Genomic DNA, 22,574 nt, shown 5'->3' with positions numbered 1-22,574 from the left:
GCTCTGCCTGTCTACCATATGACAGATTTGCTCAAGTGCCTGTCTGATCTGTGGAGTTGTTTGAGGGTACAGGTAACATCTGATTCATCTTTTCAGTGTCAAAATCTGCAAGAAATTGTGTTTTATCCTCAAGTCACCTCCTGGTGGTAATTCCAGACAGAAAGGGGCAGGGGTGACAGTTCCTGCCAGTTGAGATTGCCTCCTTTAAAGAACATTTCCAGACATTCTGCCAAACTATACCTTCTGTATTTATCTCATTTGACACACCTCTTTACAAGGAATGCTAGGAAATACAGGGTTTTTTTTTTCCTTTTTGTTTTGTTTTGTTTGAAACAGAGTTTTGCTCTTGTTGCCCAGGCTAGAGTGCAAAGGCGCTATCTCGGCTCACCACAATCTCCACTTCCTGGGTTCAAGCGATTCTCCTGCCTCAGCCTCCCAAGTGGCTGGGATTACAGGCATGCGCCACCAAGCCCGGCTAATTTTGTATTTTTAGTAGAGATGGGGTTTCACCATGTTGGTCAGGCTGGTCTGGAACTCCCAACCTCAGGTGATCTGCCCGCCTCGGCCTCCCAAAGTGCTAGGATTACAGGCATGAGCCACCGTGCCTGGCCAGGAAATACAGGTTTTAACTCTGCACTTTAAAACCCCAATGTTATAAAGACTGTTGGCAGGAAAGAAGAATTCTTAGGCACCTTCTGCTGAGGGTCTAACCACTATACAAGCTGCCTAATGAGTGAGTGACCTCTAAAGTTATCCACTGACTCCAAAATTCCCAGAATCTGATTTCTCACACACAGTGAGGTGGGTGATTCTTTTTTTACTGTAATCCTGGCTACTGGCCGGGCGCAGTGTCTTACTCCTGTAATCCCAGCACTTTGGGAGGCCGAGGCAGGCAGATCATGTGAGGTCAGGAGTTCAATACTAGCCTGGCCAACATGGTGAAACCCCATCTCTACTAAAAAATACAAAAATTAGCCAGGCACGGTGGCACACGCCTATGATCCCAGCTACTCGGGAGGTAGAGGCAGGAGAATCACTTGAACCCAGGAGGCAGAGGTTGTAGTGAGCTCAGATTGTGCCATTGTGCTCCAGACTGGGCAACAGAGCGAGACTCCATCTCAAAAAAAAAAAAAAAAAAAATCCTGGCTACCTTCATGACAATACTGTGTCACTTGGAGTTCCTGGGCCTTATAACAGAGCGTAGGGCAGGGGTCAGCAAATCTTTTCTGTAAAGGGCCAAATTGTAAATTTTTTTTTTTTTTTTTTAAGACAGAGTCACTCTGTTGCCCAGGCTGGAGTGCAGTGACATGATCTCTGTTCACTGCAACCTCCGCCTCCCAGGTTCAAGTGATTCTTCTGCCTCTGCCTCCTGAGTAGCTAGGATTACAGGCACACACCCTGAAGCCTGGCTAATTTGTGTATTTTTAGTAGAGGCAGTGTTTCACATGTTGGTCTCAAACTCCTAGCCTCAAGCAATCCGCCTGCCTCAGCCTCTCAAACTGCTGGGATTATAGGTGTGAGCTACTGTACCGGCCTCCAAATTTTAAGTATTTTAAGCTGTGTGGGCCGTATGGCTTCTGTTGTACCTATTCTGCTGTTGGTGGTACAAAAGCAACCATAAATAAAGGAGTAGGTAAACAAATGGGTATGACTGTGTTCTGTCATACCCATAGAACTATTTACAAAAACAATTACCAGATTGGATTTCTCCCACCCCTGTGATAGGCAGTGGGTCGTGGCCTCTAGTTTGGCAGAAGCTGGGGTTCTACAGAGTAGATACACAGAAGGTAAGATGATGTTCAGACAGTCTGGGAAAAAACAATTCACAAATCTCAGCCTCCACACCAAAGTCTCAACAGTCGGGCCTTTTGGGTTCCATGTTTCTCTTAAGGACACTGCAGTTTCTCAGTCACTTAGGCTTAAAACTTCAGGGTCTTTTTTTTTTTTTTTTTAAGTGGGGTCAGTCACATTTATTGAAGTATAATTTACAGAACAGTGAAGTTTATCCTTTTTCTGTATATTCTGTGCTATCAGTTTTGACAAATGCTGTCATGTAATTGCCACTCTAGACAAGATACACAACAGTTTCATCACCCCACAAAAATTCCCCTGTGCCCCTTTGTTGTCTACACTTAGCCCCAGTTCCAACCCTTGACAACCACTGATCTACTCTTTGTCCCTATAGTTTTGCTTTTCCATTATGGCATTTAAATGGGATCACACAGTATGGTGCCTTTAAGTAGGGCATCTTTCAGTTAGCAGAATGCATTTGAGATTTGTTCATTGTGGCATATATCCGTAGTACGTTCTTTCTATTGCTGAATAGTATCCATTGGCGTTGATATACTACTGTTTATCTGTTTACCAATTGAAGGATATTTGTGTTGATTACAAGATGTGGCAATTATGAATAAAGCTGCTGTAGACATTCACATATAGGTTTTTGTGTGAATATAAGTTTTCATTTCTCTTGGTAAGTACTGAACCTAGAAGTAGGATTGCTAGGTTGTGTGATAGGTATCTATTTAGCTTTATAAGATGGCAAACTTTTCCAAAGTGGCTATATTATTTTACATTTTCACCAATAATGAATAGTTGCTTCCTACCCTTGCCAGTATTTGATATCAGGTTTTCTGAATTTCAGACATAGTAATGTGTATTTAATAAGTTTTAATTTGTATTTCTTTTTTTTTTTTTTTGAGACAGAGTCTCACTCTGTCACCCAGGCTGGAGTGCAGTGGCACAATCTCGGCTCACTACAACCTCTGCCTCCTGGGTTCAAGCGATTCTCCTGCCTCAGCCTCCTGAGTAGCTGGGATTACAGGCGTGCACCACCATGCCTGGCTAATTTTTTTTTTTTTTTTCTAGTGGGAACGGGGTTTCACCATGTTGGCCAGGCTGGTCTCGAACTCCTGATCTCGGGTGATCCGCCCGCCTCGGCCTCCCAAAGTGCTGGGATTACAGGCATGAGCCACTGAACCCAGCCTTAATTTGTTTTTTGTTTGTTTGTTTGTTTTGTTTTTTTGAGATGGAGTCTTGCTCTGTCACCCAGGCTGGAGTGCAGTGGCACAATCTCAGTTCACTGTAACCTCTACCTCACGACTTCAAGCAGTTCTCCTGCCTCACCCTTCCAAACAGCTGGGATTACAGGCGCCTGCCACCATGCCTGGCTAATTTTTGTATTTTTAGTAGAGACAGGGTTTCACCATGTTGGTCAGGCTGGTCTCAAACTCCTGACCTCGGGTGAGCCACCGTGCCCGGCCTTAATTTGTATTTCTAATTAATGCTGTCTAATGACTACTGATACGGTAAGTTATAGTAATTGATTTTATTTTTTAAATTAAATTTAATTTTTTTTTTGAGACGGAGTCTCACTGTGTTGCCCAGGCTGGAGTGCAGTGGCATGATCTCAGCTCACTGCAACCTCTGCTTCCCGGGTTCAAGCAGTTCTCCTGCCTCAGCCTCCCAAGTAGCTGAGACTACAGGCGCATGCTGTCATGACCGGCTAATTTTTTTGTATTTTAGTAGAGATGGGGTTTTACCTTGTTGCCCAGGCTGGTCGCAAACTCCTGAGCTCAGGCAATCTGCCCACCTTGGCCTCCCAAAGTGCTGGGATTATAGGCGTGAGCCACCGCCCCTGGCCTAGTTCTTATTTTTTTGAGGCAGGGTCATGCTCTTGTTGCCCAGGCTGAAGTGTAGTGGTGCAAACATGGCTCACTGCAACCTCTACCTCCCAGGCTCAAGTGTTCCTCCCTCCTCAGCCTCCTGAGTAGCCACAGGTGTGTGCCACTGCACCTGGCTTTTTTTGTTTGTTTTTTGTAGAGACAGGGTTTCACCATTGTTCACCAGGCTGGTCTTGAACTCATGGCCTCCCAAAATTCTGGGATTACAGGTGAGCCACTGCACCTGGCCTTTTTTTTTTTTTCTTTTTCAGTTAAACATTTTGCTATCCAGGCTGGGCACGGTGGCTTGCTCCTGTTATCCCAGCACTTTGGGAGGCTGAGGCTGGTGGATCGCTTGAGTACAGGAGTTTGAGACCAGCCTGGCCAACATGGCAAAACCCCTTCTCTACAAAATGTACAAAAATTAGCCAGGCGTGATGGTACACATCTGTGGTCCCAGCTACTCAGGTAGCTGAGGCACGAGAATCACCTGAACCCAGGAGGCGGAGGTTGCAGTAAGCCAAGATTGCGCCACTGCATTCTAGTCTGGGTGACAGAGTGAGACTCTGTCTCAAACCAAACTAACAAACAAAAAAACCCCACATTCTCCTATCCAATAGTAGTTGATTTGAGAATGTTGAGCCAGCCTTGCATTCCTGGGATTAAACCCCTCTTGGTCATGGTGTATTTTTTTTTTAATTTTTATTTATTTTTGTTTTGTTTTGTTTTTTAGAGACGAAGTCTTGCTCTGTTGCCCAGGCTGGAGTGCCAGTGGTGCGATCTCAGCTCACTGCAGCCTCTGCCTCTTTGGTTCCAGCGATTCTGCTGCCTCAGCCTCCTGGGTAGCTGGGACTACAGGTGCCCGCCATCACGTCTGACTAATTTTTTGTATTTTTAGTAGAGACGGGGTTTCACCATGTCAGCCAGGATGGTCTCAATCTCCTAACCTCATGATCCGCCCGCCTCGGCCTCCCAAAGTGCTGGGATTACAGGTGTGAGCCACCACACCCGGCCACATTGCTAGATTTAATTTGCTAATATTTTGTTGAGGATTTTTGTGCCTAAGTTTATGAGACATATTGGTCTATAGTTCAGCTATTTATTTTATTTTATTTTTTTTTGGCTCTCCCACCCTGCTGATAATCCCAAATCCTAGTGATAACTGTCTGCTCCATTTCATTCCCTCCATTAGACCCTCCTTATGTCTTACTTGATATCCTAACTGGTTCTCTGTGTCTAATGTCTCCTAAACTCTATCCTACCTACGTCTTTCTGCCAAATTAAAGAAAAAAAAATGCAGGCCGGGCACAGTGGCTCACGCCTGTAATCCCAACACTTCGGGAGGCCGAGGTGGGCAGATCACCAGAGGTCAAGAGTTCGAGACCAGCCTGGCCAATATGGGGAAACCCCGTGTCTACTAAAAATGCAAAAGTTAGCTGGGCATGGTGGCGCACACCTGTAATCCCAGCTGCTCGGGAAGCTGAGGCAGGAGACTTGCTTGAATCTGGAAGCAGAGGTTGCAATGAGCCAAGATCACGCCACTGCACTCCAGCCTGGGTGACAGAGCAAGACTCCATCTCAAAGAAAAAGAAAAAGAAAAAAAATCCAATGGTTCTTATTGCTTACCTGCATTAGTCAAGGTCTAGACAGGAAACAGTCAGTGTACTCAAAGGGTTAATTAAAAACTCTTTAATGAAGGGATTATTCACAATAGTGTGAGTAGTAAAGAAAACATACAAGGGATAGTAGAGCACCCAGGGACTGGCAAGGTAGTGTCCCCACCCTAGGTGCAATGACGGAGTGGGGATGTGTCACTGGAACCCAGCAAAAGCAATGGTCATGGGAGAGAGGGGTCCTCCAAAGGAGCTGTGACCTTGGTTAAGGAACACAGCTCTGCCAGAACCATATCCTGGCAGGGAGAGAAGGCAGAAAATAAACACCTTGGCCTTTCTTCCTGCTCGCTGATCTCTTCCTGGTTCTTTCCCTTGGCTGGACTCAGATGGAAGCCAGAGGACCTGGAGCCCAGGGCTTTAGAGACTGACCTTCTGACTCCAGAGACAAAAAGCAGGGGAGAGAGGATCAGGTAGGGAAGGAGGAGCAGACCAAGAATACTGAGCACACCCACCTGTCAAAGTCCAAACTCCTGAGATTAACACTTTACGCCACCAGTTCTGGCTCCTACTCACCTTGCTGACTTGTCACCCCTGAAATTAGGACTTTTCATCTTTTTATGTCCCACAGCTCCCTCGTTAGCTCCTCAGAAAAGGTGAGACATATGACCAGATTAGTATTGGTTTTGAACAGTGGATCAGAGGCAAACAGTCACCCCCAGAGCAGACAGTGGAAGGAACTTCCCTGGCTCACGCTCATGAGGAAGGATGGAAGAAGAGTTGCTCCACACATGCACATGTTACAAAATGACTGTTTTTCTTTCTTGTTTTTATAGAGGCTCAGAGAAGTGAAGTAACCTGCTCAAGGTTTCATGCTGGCTGTAGCAGGTCATGCACACAGCCAGGCATGGAACCCTGGGAGAGTTACCTCGCCTCTTTGAGCATGTTTTCTCATCTGTACAACAGGGTTGCATGGACCTAGGGACAGACTAAACACTGGCTGCCCTATTATACTCACTTCATATTAGCTCAGAATTATGACCCTCATATTTCTACCCAACTTTTGAAGAAGAGACACCTAAGTCAGTCACAGATAGTTAATAGATATCTTTTTTTCAGAAAAAGATTCCCTATGTACTGACTCATATCTAATTGGCCAGGCCCAATTATAAGTATTCTACAAATATTAACTCAATCCTTAAATCCCCTGTGAGGTAGATAAAATTTCCCCATTTTACAGATGAGGAAATGGAGATACAGAGTCACTAAAGGACTTACCTGAGGTCACCCAGCTGGAAAGTGACAGAGCCAGGATTTGAACCCAGGCAAGGCCTTGTGAAATTGTATATAGCCTGTCCTGCCAAGGCACACTTCATTCCTGACCAGCATGTGGTGATGGGAAATGCATGTGGTCTTGGCAGGACTGGGTTTGTGGAGATCTTTGGAGGCATCTGAAGGATATGTGCAAGGATGTTAAAGAAAAGAGTGGGGAAATTTTACGGGTGAGAAAGGGTAGCCACTGAAATTAACAAGGAAAACCAGCTCTGCCTGCTTGGGCAGGAAATAACCCAGTCAGCAAGCCTGCCTGCCTTCATGCCATCTGGCTTCCTCGGGGGCCAGCCAATACCCCTTTATGGGTGTTGATGAAGCTTCCCTTTGAGTCAGTGGCAGTAAAACAGGTTATTAAAAATTTTTCGGCTGGGCGCAGTGGCTCACGCCTATAATCCCAGCACTTTGGGAGGCCGAGGCAGGCGGATCACGAGGTCAGGAGATCCAGACCATCCTGGCTAACATGGTGAAACCCCGTCTCTACTGAAAATACAAAAAATTAGCTGGGCGTGGTGGTGGGTGCCTGTAGTCCCAGCTACTCGGGAGGCTGAGGCAGGAGAATGGCGTGAATCCAGGAGGCAGAGCTTGCAGTGAGCCAAGAGCGCACCACTGCACTCCAGCCTGGGTGACAGAGCGAGACTCTGTCTCAAAAAAGAAAAAAAATTCTAGTCCATTCTGTTGTTTTAAGCTACCGATACTTATATATATTTTTCACTTCATATTGGCTCAAAATTATCATCCTCATATTCCTACACAGCTTTTGAAGAGGAGACATCTAAGTTGGTCATAGATACGTAATAGATCATTTAAAAAAAAAAAAAAAAAAGATTCCCGGCCAGGCGTGGTGGCTCACGCCTGTAATCCTAGCACTTTGGGAGGCTGAGGCGGGCAGATCATGAGGTCAAGAGATTGGGACCATCCTGTCCAACATGGTGAAACCCCGTCTCTACTAAAAATACAAAAAATTAGCCAGGCATTGTGGCGGGCTCCTGTAATCGCAGCTACTTGGAAGGCTGAGGCAGGAGAATCGCTTGAACCTGGGAGGTGGAGGTTGCAGTGAGCCGAGATCGTGCCATTGCACCACTCCAGCCTGGGCAAAAAGAGCGAAACTCAGTCTCAAAAAAAAAAAAAGTTCCCTATGTAGTGGGTACATATATTCCCTATATATACCCAAATACAACTAGGGTGAGAAGGAACACGGTGTGAGAGTGGAGGAGGTGTGCCCTGGGCATGAATTTACAGAAGACATGGACTGTGTCTCACTCCCTTAGCCCTGTAACAATTGGTAATTAATGACCAACAAAATTTGGCTGGGCACAGTGGCTCATGCCTGTAATCTTAGCACTTTGGGAGGCTGAGGCAGGAGGATCACCTGAGGTCAGGAGTTCGAGACCAGCCTGGCCAACATAGTGAAACCCTGTCTCTACTAAAAATACAAAAATTAGCCAGGTATGGTGGCGCATGCCTGTAATCCCAGCTACTCGGGAGGCTGAGACAGGAGAATCGCTTGAACCCAGGAGGCTGAGGTTGCAGTGGGCCAAGATCATGCCACAGCACTCCAGCCTGGGTGACAGAAATGAGACTCCGTCTCAAAAAAAAAAAAGAAAAAAAAACAACTTAAGTAGAATCTCACTACTTACCTAATGCTGCATGCTTGACACTGTCAAGCTCCTATAATAGCCCTAACCTGTAAATAACCAAGACACCTGTAAAAGCAGACAGTGACCAAAATAGCTGAAGGGAGTCCAGGACATGAAAATTGTAGAAGATAACTGTGTGCTTGACCTGTTTTCTAAGAAAACTAGTAGAGAAGCCTGTAGGGGCAGAATTAGCAAAGAGAAAAGAGAGAGATGGTGGCTGAGCTCAGTGGCTCATGCCTGTAATCCCAGCACTTTGGGAGGTCAAGGCGGATAGATCACCTGAGGTCAGGAGTTCGAGACCAGCCTGGCCAACATGGTGAAACCCTGTCTCTACTAAAAATACAAAAATTAGCTGGGTATGGTGGCGTGTGCCTGTAACCCCAGCTACTGAGGTAGTAGCTGAGGCAGGGAGAATCGCTTGAACCGGAGCGGCAAAGGTTGCAGTGAGCCGAGATTGCACCATTATGCTCCAGCCTAGGCGACAGAGTGAGACTCTGTCTCAAAAAAAAAAAAAAAAATAGAGAGATGGAGAAAGTAGAAAAGGAAAGCAAGGTGACTGAGTGGCCACAGACACTGTTTACCATCAGTAAGAATGAAAGCTGGTTAAAATAAAACAGAACCCCAGTGAGAGTACAGGAGGCAAGCCAAGCTTCACAGTCACAGAGAGTGGAGACAAGAGGCACGAAACTGGCAGGGATCTGGAGTTAGAGGCAGCCCAAGTCATGTGTAATTTAGTGGTTCACAAAGGAACAGGTATACTTCAGATAAAATCGAGTAGTACAGGATGTTATACTGGGCTATGCTGACAAACCATCCCCTACTGTAGACATTTTCTTAGTCCAGTACACTTGTGTCTACAGTAGGAGCAAAAGAGATGCTGGGCTTGAAAATGAAGTTAAGAAAACAATTTCGTCAGCCGTGGTGTCTCATGCCTATAATCCCAGTGCTTTGGGTGGCCGAGGTGGGAGGATCACTTGAAGCCGGGAATTTAAGACCAGCCTGGGCAACATAGTAAGATGCTGTCTCTATATTAAAATTAAAAAAAAAAACTTTTTTATTAAAAAGCCAGGCTCAGTGGCTCACACTTATAATCCCACCACCTTGGGAGGCTGAGCTGAGAGAATCGCTTGAGGCCAGGAGTTTGAGGCCAGAGTTTGAGACCAGCCTAGGTAACACAGTGAGACCCCATCTCTACAAAAAATAAAAAATTAGGCCAGGCTCAGTGGCTCATGCCTGTAATCCCAGCACTTCCGGAGGCCCAGGCGAGCGGATCACCTGAGGTCAGGAGTTTGAGACCAGCCTGGCGAACATGGTGAAACCCTGTCTCTACTAAAAATACAAAAAAAATTAGCCAGGTGTGATGGTGTGTGCCTGTAATCCCAGCCAGTCAGGAGGCTGAGGCAGGAGAATCGCCTCAGCCTCAGAGCTCAGGAGGTGGAAGTTGCAGTGAGCCAAGATTGCACCACTGCATTCCAGCCTGGGTGATAGAGCAAGACTCTGTCTTAAAAAAAAAAAAAAGTATGTCCTAAATGCCACTGGATTATGGGGGTTGGTTTTTTGTTTGTTTGTTTGTTTTTGTTTGTTTTTGAGACAGAGTCTTTCTGTTGCTCTGTCACCCAGGCTGGAGTGCAATGGCATGATCATAACCCACTATAGCCTGAAACTCCTGGGCACAAGTAATCCTCCCACCTCAGCCTCCCAAAGTGCTGGGATTACAGGCATGAGGCATTGCACCCAGCGGCCACTGAATTGTTCACTTTAAAATGGTTAATTTTGGCTGGGTACAGAGTTTCAGTATGGAATGATGAAGAAGTCCTGGAGGTGGATGTTGGTGATGGTTGCACAATACAAATGTATTAGTGCACTGAACTGTACACCTAAAAATGGCTTAAAATGGTAAATTCTGTAACATACATTTTTCCACTTCCCAAAAAAGATTCTAGCCAGGCACCATGGCTCATGCCTGTAATCCCAGCAATTTGGGAGGCCAAGGCAGGAGGTTTGCTTGAGCCCAGGAGTTTGAGACCAGCCTGGGCAACATGATGGAACCCTGTCTCTACAAAAAACACAAAAAATTAGCCAGGTATGATTAGCAGGGCGTGATGACACGCACCTATAGTCCCAGCCACTTACTTGAACCCAGGAGGCGAAGGTTGCAGTGAGTCGAGATCGCACCACTGGACTCCAGCCTGGGTGACAAAGTGAGACTGTTTAAAAAAAAAAAAAACCAAAAAGCCAGATGTGGTGGCTAATTTGAAATAAGGTTCTTTGTCTGAGTTATAAGTGGTCCTGGGCTAAATTTGCAGATGCAGTGCTAATCCCTGGATTTGGCTAGATCAGGGAGCTTGTGCTGGTGTCCCATTAGTAGGACCAGAGGTACATATATCTGTCACTTTGTGTTTGAAATGCAAGCTTTTTATTTAAAAAGTGAGGAAGGATTCCTTTTAGAACCACATTTTCCTCTTTTTTTTGTTTTTGTTTTTGAGACAGAGTCTCAATCTGTCGCCCAGGCTGGAGTGCAGTGGCGCAATCTCGGCTCACTGCAAGCTCTGCCTCCTGGGTTCACGCCATTCTCCCGCCTCAGCCTCCCGAGTAGCTGGGACTACAGGCGCCCGCCATCACGCCTGGATAATTTTGTTTTTGTATTTTTAGTAGAGACGGGGTTTTACCATGTTAGCCAGGATGGTCTCGATCTCCTGACCTCGTGATTCGCCCTCCTCAGCCTCCCAAAGAGCTGAGATTACAGGCATGAGCCACTGTGCCCGGCCTTTTTTTTTTTTTTTTAATTATTCCCCTTTATCCCCTTTCTCTACTCTGGTTTCCCTATCCCCTGTAAATGTATTTAGTATGTATCCTTTCATTTGTATAAGTTCCTATGAAGCATTTTTGTTTCTGTGCATGTGTGTGGGTTTTTGTTTTGTTTTGTTTTGTTTTGTTTTGTTTTGTTTGAGACAGAGTCTTGCTCTGTCACCCAAGCTGGAGTGCAGTGGCATTATCTCAGCTCACTGCAACCTCTGCTTCCTGGGTTCAAATGATTCTCCTGCCTCAGCCTCCTGAGAAGCTGGGACTACAACCGTGCACAATCACACCCAGCTAATTTTTTTATTTTTTAGTATAGACGGGGTTTTGCCATGTTGATCAGGCTGGTCGTGAACTGATCTCAGGTGATCGGCCCACCGCTGCCTCCCAAAATGCTGGAATTACAGGCGTGAGCCACCACACTCAGCCTGTGTGTGTATTTTTAGTTTATATAAATAATGTATTAGAGCTCGCTATGTTTTCTTTTTTTTTTTTTACCAAGTTCATTCATGTGACTGTATTCATCTAGTATTGTTTCTAACTTGCAGAGAACCCCAGTGGGTATATCCCCCACACTTTACCTGCCCACTTCTGATCCCCAGATTGTCTCCAACTCTGTACCTCAGACATGATGTGGTGAATATCTTTGTATCCCTTATCAGTGGATCCCTATGAGAATTTCTTTGGGAACACACATACACACACACACGAGTAGAATTTGTGAGTCACAAAATGCATAGTTTTAATTATATATAAGGCCAGATTACTTGTTATTCAGAACAGCTGTACGATTCTGTATCACTATCAGTAGCACGTGAGGTTAGAACCTCCAGTATGTTTTCAGAGGGTAACTTTGGTGTTTCATGGACGAATGTGGCCATGAGAAGCTGGTGACACCAGTGAGTAGGCGCATCCAGAAAACACTTTACTGAGCACAGTGAGTTCATTAATTTATTCATTCACTAATCAGTGGAGGGCCTGCTGTGTTTGTGGGCCTGAGGACACAAAAGAGGAGTAAGTTTAGTTCCTATTGCAGGTATATAGAAGGTCCAGAGGGAGGAGCTCCTGGGGGGGTACAGTCAGAAAAGATTTACAGAGGAGGGAAGATGCAGGGTAGAGAGGAGTCCCAGGAGTTGGTCATCTCAAAGAAAGCAGAAGCTGTGCTATGCAGAGGGACCTGCCGCAGAGTCTTAATTTTTTTTTTGGGGGGGGGGGGGTCTAGGCACAGTGTGACTTGCTTCTATAATCCTAGCGCTTTGGGAGGCCAGGGTGGGCAGATCACTTGAGGCCAGGAGTTCAAGACCAGCCTGGGTGACATAGTGAAACCCTGTCTCTACAAAAAATGCAAAAATTAGCCAGGCACAGTGGTGTGCACCTGTAATCCCAGCTACTCAGGAGGCTGAGGTGGGAGGATCCCTTGAGTCTGTGAGGTTGAGGCTGTAGTGAGCCATGATCAAGCCATTGCACTCCAGGCTGGGCAACAGAGCAAGAATCTGTCTCAAAATAAAAATTATGATAGTGACCAAGATCAGGAGTAGTTAGCTTTTTAAAGGTAATTGGTAGGCCAGGCACAGTGGCTCACACCTGTGATCCCAGCACTTTGGAAGGCTAAGGCAGACGGATCACCTGAGGTCAGGAGTTTAAGACCAGCCTGGCCAACATGGTGAAACCCCATCTCTACTAAAAAATATAAAAATTAGCTGGGCATGATGACACATGCCTGCAGTCCCAGTTACTCGGGAGGCTAAGGCATGAGAATCGTTTGAACCCAGGAGGCGGAGGTTGCAGTGAGCTGAGATTGTGCCACTGCACTCCAGCCTGGATGACAGAGTGAGACTCCATCTCAAAAAAGAATCAATAAATAATTGGTAAACAAAGGGACTGTATGGTGTTTATAAAATTATTGGTAAAATGATGTTACCGAAGGTAATACATAGAAGTTAAAATAGTTGTGTTAGAGATTTTTCCCTCTTAATGACAGATTTGTCCTTTTAATCATAATACAGAGGGTGAGAAGGTTCAGGAAAGTGTACATATAACAAACAGGACATTTTGTTATGACTCCAAATGTAGATAATTTTTCACATGCGTTAAACATAGTTCAGAGGTTCTCAGCTGGTGGCTGCACACTAGGATCACCTGGGGGGCTTTAAAAGTGAACGATAAAAGTGAATGATGAGGCCAGGCATGGTGGCTCATGCCTGTAATCCCAGCACTTTGGGCAGCCAAGGCGGGCAGATCACTTGAAGTCGGGAGTTCAAGACCAGCGCCACTCCACTCCAGCCTGGGTGACAGAGCAAGACTCTGTCTCAAAAAAAAAAAAAAAAAGTGAATAATGGTCACCTCACGTCCATCAGAACGGCTAACCAACAAAAAACACCAGAAAATAACAAGGGTTGGTGAGGACGTAGAGAAATCAGAAGTCTTGCACACTGTTGGAGGGAATGTAAAATGGTACAGCCACTGTGGAAAACAGTATGGTGGTTCCTCAGAAAATTAAAAATCTAATTACCATGACCCGGCAATTCCACTTCTGGGTATATGCCCCAAACAAATGAAAGCAGAGTCTAGAAGAGATATTTGTACACCATGTTCATATCAGTATTATTCACAGTAGCTAAAACATGGAAGCAACCCAGGTGTCCATTGATAGAGGAATGGATCAGCCATACAATGGCATATTACTCAACCTTGAAAAGGAAGGAAGTCCTGACATATGCTACAAGGTTTGTAAGGGTGAACCTTGAAGACATTATGCTAGCCGAAATAAGCTAGTCACAAAAGCACAAATAACGCATGATTTCACTTAAATGAGGTATCTAAAGTAGTCAAATTCATAGAGACAAAGTAGAATGATGGTTGCCAGGGGCTGGGGCGGGGGTAGTGGGAATGGGAAGTTATTATTTAATGGGAATAATGGGTATTATTTAATGAGTTTTTAGTTTTGCAAGGTGAAAAGAGTTCTAGAAGTAACCATCACCAGGGTGGTGGTGATGGTTACACAACAATGTAAATGTATTTATTTATTTATTTACTTATTTATTTTATTTTATTTGAGACAGTCTTGCTCTGTCGCCCAGGCTGGAGTGCAGTGGCTTGATCTCGGCTCACTGTAACCTCTGCCTCCCGGGTTCTAGCAATTCTCCTGTCTCCACCTCCCGAGTAGCTGGAATTACAGGCACACGCCACCACGCCCGGCTAATTTTTGTATTTTTAGTAGAGATGGGGTTTCACGATGTTGGTCAGGCTGGTCTCAAACTCCTCACCTCAGGTGATCCACCCACCTTGGCTTCCCAAAGTGCTGGGATTACAGGCATGAGCCACCACGCCCAGCTGTAAATGTATTTAATACCACTGATATATATACTTAAAAATAATTAAGATGGTCTGGGCGTGGTGGCTCACGCCTGTAATCCCAGCACTTTGGGAGGCCAAGGTGGGTAGGTCGCTTGAGCTCAGGAGTTCGAGACCAGCCTGGTCAACATGGCGAAACCTCATCACTACCAAAAATACAAAAATTAGCTGGGGGTGATGACACACACCTGTAATCCCAGCTACTCATGTGGCTGAGGCAGGAGAATTGCTCGAAACCAGGAGGGGGAGGTTGCAGTAAGCTGAGATTGCGCCACTGCACTCCAGCCTGGGCAACAGAGTGAGACTGTCTTTAAAAAAAAAAAAAAACGAAAAGTAGGTCAGGCACGGTGGCTCATGCCTGTAATCCCAGCACTTTGGGAGGCTGAGGCAGGCGGATCACAAGGTCAGGAGATCGAGACCATCCTGGCTAACACGGTGAAACCCCGTCTCTACTAAAAATACAAAAAAAAAATTAGCTGGGCGTGGTGGGGGGGTGTCTGTAGTCCCAGCTACTTGGGAGGCTGAGGCGGGAGAATGGCGTGAACCTGGGAGGCGGAGCTTGCAGTGAGCCGAGACCATGCCACTGCACTCCAGCCTGGGCGACAGAGCGAGACTCCGTCTCAAAAAAAAAAAAAAAAAAAGTAAATTTTATGTATATTGTACTACAATTTTTAAAATTACATTAAAGTTTAAAAAGAGAAAAAGAAAATGACAGTGATGTGGCCCACATCACTCTTGTCTGTTTCAGTGGGTCTAGGGTTACCAGTGATGCTAATATGGAGTGGGGAACTGCTGGTTTAGCTGAGGGAAATGTTGGATGGGGAACCCTGCTATTCTGAGCACACCTACATCTCATCTTGGTTTTCCCACATGACATTGATACCAAGCAAAGGACTTTTGTTTGGTTTTGTTCTTTATTGTATAACCCTTGTGATCAGAAGAAAAACTACAATGAATAAGATAGAATCACATCTCAGAAAATTTGGCAAAGTTCAAAAATTGAAAAGAAACAATAAAAATCATTCATAATCCCATCAACCTCAGCAATCAATAAATTCAGGAGTATTCTAGTCCTTCTACAGCATTGAATAGAGATATTTTTATAGATATATTACAGATATCCTTATATATATACTCATACCTATTATACTTCTTTTGTGTGCTTTTTTAAAAAAACCCCATACTTCTGATAGTGTGTGTTTTCCCCTTTCAGTGACAATGTGGTGAATGTCTTTCAGGTTATTGAGGGCCTTCTACTTCATGGTTTTCAGTAGCTCCACAGCATTCTTTATCTAACCCATTACTTGTATTGGACATCTAGATTGTCTCCCAGTTTTTCACTATGATAGCCAATGCTATAGTAAATATCTGTATACAAAAAAACCTTTTTTCCTTTTTTGAGACAGTCTCACTCTATTGCCCAGGCTAGAGTGCAGTGGCACTGTCATAGCTCACTGCAGTCTTGACTCCTGGGCTCAAGCGATCCTTCTACCTCAGCCTCCCAAATAGCTGGGACTATAGGCATGTGCCGCCATGCCAGGCTAATTTTTTTTTTTTTTTTTTTTTTTTTTAGTAAAGATGGATGTCTCACTAAGTTGCTTGTGCTGATCTTGAATTGTTGATCTCAAGCAATCCTCCTGCTTTGGCCCCCCAAATCGCTGAGATTGCAGACATGAGCCACCACACCCAGCCCAATAAAATCTTTTTTTTTTCTTTTTTTCTTTTTTTTTTTTTTTTTGAGACAGAGTCTTGCTCTGTCGCCCAGGCTGGAGTGCACTGGCGCGATCTCGGCTCACTGCAGGCTCCGCCTCCTGGGTTCACGCCATTCTCCTGCCTCAGCCTCCCGAGTAGCTGGGACTACAGGCGCCCACCACCACAACTGGCTAATTTTTTGTATTTTTCAGTAGAGACAGGGTTTGACTGTGTGAGTGAGGATGGTCTCTATCTCCTGACCTTGTGATCCGCCCGCCTCGGCCTCCCAAAGTGCTGGGATTACAGGCATGAGCCACCGCACCCAGCCTAATAAAATCTCTTTAAGCATACTTTTTCTTTTAGCCAGTTTGATGAAAAAAGTTTTTTGGTATTTTTTTTTCTAGTGAGCATTTTCCTATGTTTGCTACCATGAAAATTTTAATTATACTTAATATGTATAGCAATTAGTTCTTTCACTTTCCTCTTGAACTGGTTTTTGTTTTCCATTCTTCTTTTTCTTTTTTTTTTTTTTTGAGACGAAGTCTCATTCTGTCACACACGCTGGAGTGCAGTGGCACAATCTCAGATCACTGCAACTTTCACCTCCCAGGTTCAAGTGATTCTCCTGCCTCAGCCGCTCGAGTACCTGAGAATACAGGCTTGCACCACCACACCTGGCTAACTTTTTATATTTTCGGTAGAGACGGGGTTTCACCACGTTGGCCAGGCTGGTCTCGAACTCCTGACCTCAAGCGATCCACCCACGTCAGCCTCCCAAAGTGCTGAGATTACAGGCATGAGCCACCACGCCCGGCCTCCAGTCTTTCTTTCTTTCTTTCTTTCTTTCTTTCTTTCTTTCTTTTTTGGATAGAGTCTCACTCTTGTCACCCAGGCTGGAGTGCAGTGGTGTGATCTTGGCTCACTGCAATCTCCGCCTCCTGGGTTCAAATGATTCTCCTTCCTCAGCTTCCTGAAGAGCTGGGATTACAGGCATCTGCCACCACACCTGGCTAGTTTTTTTTGTATTTTTAGTAGAGATGGGGTTTGGCCATGTTGACCCGGCTGGTTTTGAACTCCTTACCTCAGGTGATCCGCCCGCCTTGGCCTCCCAAAGTGCTGGGATTACAGGTGTGAGCCACTGTGCCTGGCCTCCACTCTTCTTTTCTTTGTCATATATAGAATCATGAACTTTTATAGCAAGAAGGAACCTTAAAGATCAATCACTCCCCTTATTATACATTTAAGGCCCTGAAGGTTGAATTCAACAATCTTTTGACCAGGGTTACACAGAAAGTTAAGTAGCAGAACAGAGATTTAAACTCAACTTTATTCAGTTTCCGTTTTTCCTCTTATCCTTCAGTCTCCATGGAAGAAGAAGATTCTGCAGTGTTTCATCTTGGAATAGTATTTCTTTTTTCTTTTGAGACAAGGTCTTGCACTGTTGCCCAGGCTGGAGTGCAGTAGCACAATCAGAGCTCACTATAGTTGTGAACTCCTAGGTTCATGTGATCCTTTCACCTCAGCCTCCCAGGTAGCTAGGACTACAAGAAGCGCATGCCACCACATCTGGCTATTTTTTAATATATATATTTTTTAATAGAGATGACATCTCGCCGTGTTGCCCAGGCTACTCTCAAACTCCTGGCCTCAAGTGATCTTCCCACCTCGGCCTCCTGAAATGCTGGGGTTACAGGCGTGCATGAGCCACCATGCCTGGCCTCGAGCCCTATTTCATTTGTGCTTTTCTGGCAGAGAACTTGTTATTTCCTTATTTGAAAGTAGCCTTCGCACCACTGCACTCCAGCCTGGGCAACAGAGCGAGACTCCATCTCAAAAAAAAAGAAAGTAGCCTCAGCTGAGTGTCCTCTCCAGTAATAACCAGTGTAATGTTTGCTATTCTAGGAGCCATGTCTGACCAGGACGTTTGGAAGATCATATCCATGCCAGAGGCGCTTGTGAGGAGATGAGTTGGTAAAGAGAGAGGCCGGGATGAAGATGCTGCCAGGAGTGGGTGTGTTTGGGACTGGCAGCTCCGCCCGAGTTCTGGTCCCACTGCTGAGGGCAGAAGGGTTCACTGTTGAGGCCCTGTGGGGGAAGACTGAGGAGGAGGCGAAGCAACTTGCTGAGGAGATGAACATCGCCTTCTACACCAGCCGGACTGATGACATCTTGCTGCATCAAGATGTGGATCTGGTGTGCATCAGCATCCCCCCTCCACTCACCCGGCAGATATCCGTGAAGGCTCTAGGTACGCCCGGCAGGCCACAGCAGGGGCAGATCATGTCTCCCTCTGGGCAGTCCTCTGAGGGTCACTCCTCTCCTCTGAGCTCTCCTTCCTGGGCTCGCATCTGCAGGGAGGAGAACTCTGGGACATCACTTGTCCCTGAAGCAGTGCTTGGGGAGGGCATGAAAAAAGACATAGCCTAACCTACTCCCATCTATAAATCCCTGAACAGAAATTAAGGAAATACTCTAAGAGACAGCCATCAAGGGGCTAGAGATGGTTGCATCTCAGGCAACGTAAAGTTTGCCTCTGTGAAGTTAGAGGTCAGAGCCCTGGGTGGCGGGGAATTGGTTGTGACTAGTGTGTTTGTTCTCCCATTTCTGGGGCACACAGCACCACAGGAAGGAGAGGCTGTGTAGCAAGGCTACCATTTCCCATGTTTTGTCAGCGTTTGACTATAGTGAGCACACACCCTTCCTGCCAAACTGCAGTCTTGTATTGCCGGAGGACAGGAAGGCTCTGCCAGCATTGGGCTTCCCTGACAGGATCCGTCGACAGCCTGCTTACATGACATCTCCACTCCCTTGGGAAGTTTTGGGCTTGGTAACCTCTTGCCCCTGACTGGGCATGGCCTGCTGAGCTGTTCTCCTACAGTTCCCGTTGGTCTTCTCTTTCCAGTCAACTGGAGTCAACTTCTTCTCTTTATCTAATATAAATCAGAACCTAGTTTACTAAGTAAACAAACCAGTAAACATTCAGCCAGCAATTTTTATTTTATTTTGAGACAGAGTTTCGCTCTTGTTGCCCAGGCTGGAGTGCAATGGTGCAATCCCGGCTCACTGCAACCTTCGCCTCCCGGGTTCAAGTGATTCTCCTGCCTCAGCCTCCCAAGTAGCTGGGATTACAGGTGCCTGCCACCACACCCAGCTAATTTTTGTATTTTTAGTAGAGACAGGGTTTCACCACATTGGCCAGGCTGGTCTCGAACTCCTGACCTCAGGTGATCCATCCGCCTCGGCCTCCCAAAGTGCTGGGATTACAGGTGTGAGCCACCATGCCCAGCATTTTTTAAAAGTTATTATTATTATTTTATTTTATTTTTTTAGATGGAGTCTCGCTCTGTTGCCCAGGCTGGAGTGTGCATTGGTGCAATCTCAGCTCACTGCAACCTCCACCTCCCAGGTTCAAGCGATACTCCTGCCTCGGCTTTGCAACTAGCCAGGACTACAGGCATGTGCCACCACGCCCAGCTAATTTTTGTATTTTTAGTACAGATGGGGTTTTGTTATGTTGGCCAGGCTGGTCTCGAGCTCCTGACCTCAGGTGATCCACCTGCCTTGGCCGCCTCCCAAAGTGCTGGGATTACAGGCAGGAGCCACCACACCCAGCCTCAATTATTTTTTTTTTTCTTTTTCTTTTTATTTTTATTTTTATTTTTTATTTTTTATTGATCATTCTTGGGTGTTTCTTGCAGAGGGGGATTTGGCAGGGTCACAGGACAATAGTGGAGGGAAGGTCAGCAGATAAACAAGTGAAGAAAGTTCTCTGGTTTTCCTAGGCAGAGGACCTTGCGGCCCTCCGCAGTGTTTGTGTCCCTGGGTACTTGAGATTAGGGAGTGGTGATGACTCTTAACGAGCATGCTGCCTTCAAGCATCTGGTTAACAAAGCACATCTTGCACCGCCCTTAATCCATTCAACCCTGAGTGGATACAGCACATGTTTCAGAGAGCACAGGGTTGGGGGTAAGGTCACAGATCAACAGGATCCCAAGGCAGAAGAATTTTTCTTAGTACAGAACAAAATGAAGTCTCCCATGTCTACCTCTTTCTACACAGACACGGCAACCATCCGATTTCTCAATCTTTTCCCCATCTTTCTCCCCTTTCTATTCCACAAAACCGCCATTGTCTTCATGGCCCGTTCTCAATGAGCTGTTGGGTACACCTCCCAGACGGGGTGGTGGCCGGGCAGAGGGGCTCCTCACTTCCCAGTAGGGGCGGCCGGGCAGAGGCGCCCCTCACCTCCCGGACGGGGTGGCTGGCCGGGCGGGGGGCTGACCCCCCCCACCTCCCTCCTGGACGGGGTGGCGCCGGGCGGGGGGCTGACCCCCCCACCTCCCTCCCGGACGGGGTGGCTGGCCGGGCGGTGGGCTGACCCCCCCACCTCCCTCCCGGACGGGGCGGCTGGCCGGGCAGAGGGGCTCCTCACTTCCCAGTAGGGGCGGCCGGGCAGAGGCGCCCCTCACCTCCCGGACGGGGCGGCTGGCCGGGCAGAGGGGCTCCTCACTTCCCAGTAGGGGCGGCCGGGCAGAGGCGCCCCTCACCTCCTGGACAGGGCGGCTGGCCGGGCGGGGGGCTGATCCCCCCACCTCCCTCCCGGACAGGGCGGCTGGCCAGGCGGGGGGCTGACCCACCCACCTCCCTCCCGGACGAGGTGGCTGCCGGGCAGAGACGCTCCTCACTTCCCAGACGGGGTGGCTGCTGGGCGGAGGGGCTCCTCACTTCTCAGACGGGGTGGCTGCTGGGCGGAGGGGCTGCTCACTTCTCAGACGGGGCGGTTGCCAGGCAGAGGGTCTCCTCACTTCTCAGACGGGGTGGCCGGGCAGAGACGCTCCTCACATCCCGGACGGGGCGGCAGGGCAGAGGTGCTCCCTACATCTCAGACGATGGGCGGCCGGGCAGAGACGCTCCTCACTTCCCAGATGTGATGGCGGCCGGGAAGAGGCGCTCCTCACTTCCTAGATGGGATGGCGGCCGGGCAGAGACGCTCCTCACTTTCCAGACTGGGCAGCCAGGCAGGGGGGCTCCTCACATCCCAGACGATGGGCGGCCAGGCGGAGACGCTCCTCGCTTCCTAGACGGGGGGGCGGCCGGGCAGAGGCTGCAATCTCGGCTCTTTGGGAGGCCAAGGCAGGCGGCTGGGAGGTGGTTGTAGCGAGCCGAGATCACGCCAGTGCACTCCAGCCTGGGCGCCATTGAGCACTGAGTTAACGAGACTCCGTCTGCAATCTCGGCACCTCGGGAGGCCGAGGCTGGCAGATCACTCGCGGTTAGGAGCTGGAGACCAGCCCGGCAGACACAGCAAAACCCCGTCTCCACCAAAAAAATACGAAAACCAGTCAGGCGTGGCGGCGCGCACCTGCAATCGCAGGCACTCAGCAGGCTGAGGCAGGAGAATCAGGCAGGGAGGTTGCAGTGAGCTGAGATGGCAGCAGTACCGTCCAGCTTCGGCTCGGCATCAGAGGGAGACCGTGGAAAGAGAGGGAGAGGGAGAGGGAGAGGGAGCAGCATTTTTTCTTTAGGCAGGGATGTCCTATACGTTGCAAGGTGTTAAAACTTCTGGGCCTAGTTGTGAAATATTGATGACATTCCTTAATCATTCTGACAACAAATTTCCTTCTCCATCCCCAAATTTCCAAAAGTCCTCTGGAGAGCAGTTCTGAATCTGGTTCAACCACTCATAAGCTGTAGAGAGATTTTATTCTTTTGTATCATCAAGAATGAGTGTTGAATCCTACTGAATCTTATTTTTTTAATGCCTCCTGTGTGCCAGTCACTGTCCTGATGTCATTTTGGACATTCAAAGCTGTGTTAGATTGGACCCCTCCCTGTCTTCAGATTTTATAGTCCAATTGAGGCAACTAGAAATAACACACATTACAAGGTAGATGACAGAAGACATAGTCACAATTCAACTAGCACATACTTACTTGACTGAGTAACTGTTTTATGTGAGGTAATAGGAGCCAAGTGTCTCTTTGATGCAGCCGAAGATCTCTAGGTCAAGGAACTGGTGCCATGAGGTTGTCCTCCACTCTTCCTGACCACTGCCATGGTGGCAAACCTCAGGGTCTGCTACTTATCTCTTCCCTCATTCTGAGGAATGTCATAGGAAGGTGTCTGTCACCTCTGGCCCAGTGGGTGGGGAAGGATAAATGTTCATTGAAGTGAGAAAGAACTTCAGTCTGTCTGGTTGTCAATTTGGAGCAAGTAAGTTTTGGCCTTATTGTTTGTTTCTTCCAGAGAGCTCTCTCTGAGGATGTGTGACATTGGAGTTATTCATTCATTGGTCACCAAATGCTTGGGAGGTCAGACGGTGGCTCCCAGATTGAATTCAGAAATAGACCTAAGTCAACACTTTAGCAGCAAGTTGGTTCAAGGGGAAGCAAGCCGCTATGGTCACTTGACTCCTTGCCATCCCTTGTGGCTTGAATGCAGGCTGGAAAGGTGAGGTGTGTCCAGAGCCAGAACTCTGGAGGCTCTC

The 22,574-nt window shown here is 47.1% G+C and overlaps 1 protein-coding gene across 2 annotated transcripts in view; it reads left to right on the top strand.

Annotated features, from left to right (window-relative positions):
* The window catches only part of GFOD2 (Gfo/Idh/MocA-like oxidoreductase domain containing 2), a 53,001-nt gene that overhangs the window by 21,631 nt on the left and 8,796 nt on the right, over window positions 1-22,574 (top strand). For both annotated transcript variants that reach the window (XM_004057823.5, XM_055366194.2), the window contains exon 2: window positions 17,989-18,334. In XM_004057823.5, the coding sequence (XP_004057871.1) occupies window positions 18,076-18,334 (259 nt within the window). In that variant the 5' untranslated portion in view covers window positions 17,989-18,075. The remainder of the gene's footprint in view (window positions 1-17,988; window positions 18,335-22,574) is intronic.

Source organism: Gorilla gorilla, chromosome 18, assembly GCF_029281585.2.
Source record: "Gorilla gorilla gorilla isolate KB3781 chromosome 18, NHGRI_mGorGor1-v2.1_pri, whole genome shotgun sequence".
Taxonomy (NCBI): Eukaryota; Metazoa; Chordata; class Mammalia; order Primates; family Hominidae; genus Gorilla; species Gorilla gorilla.
The sequence above is the reverse complement of the archived record's forward strand: the minus strand, read 5'-3'. Positions and strand labels throughout refer to the sequence as shown.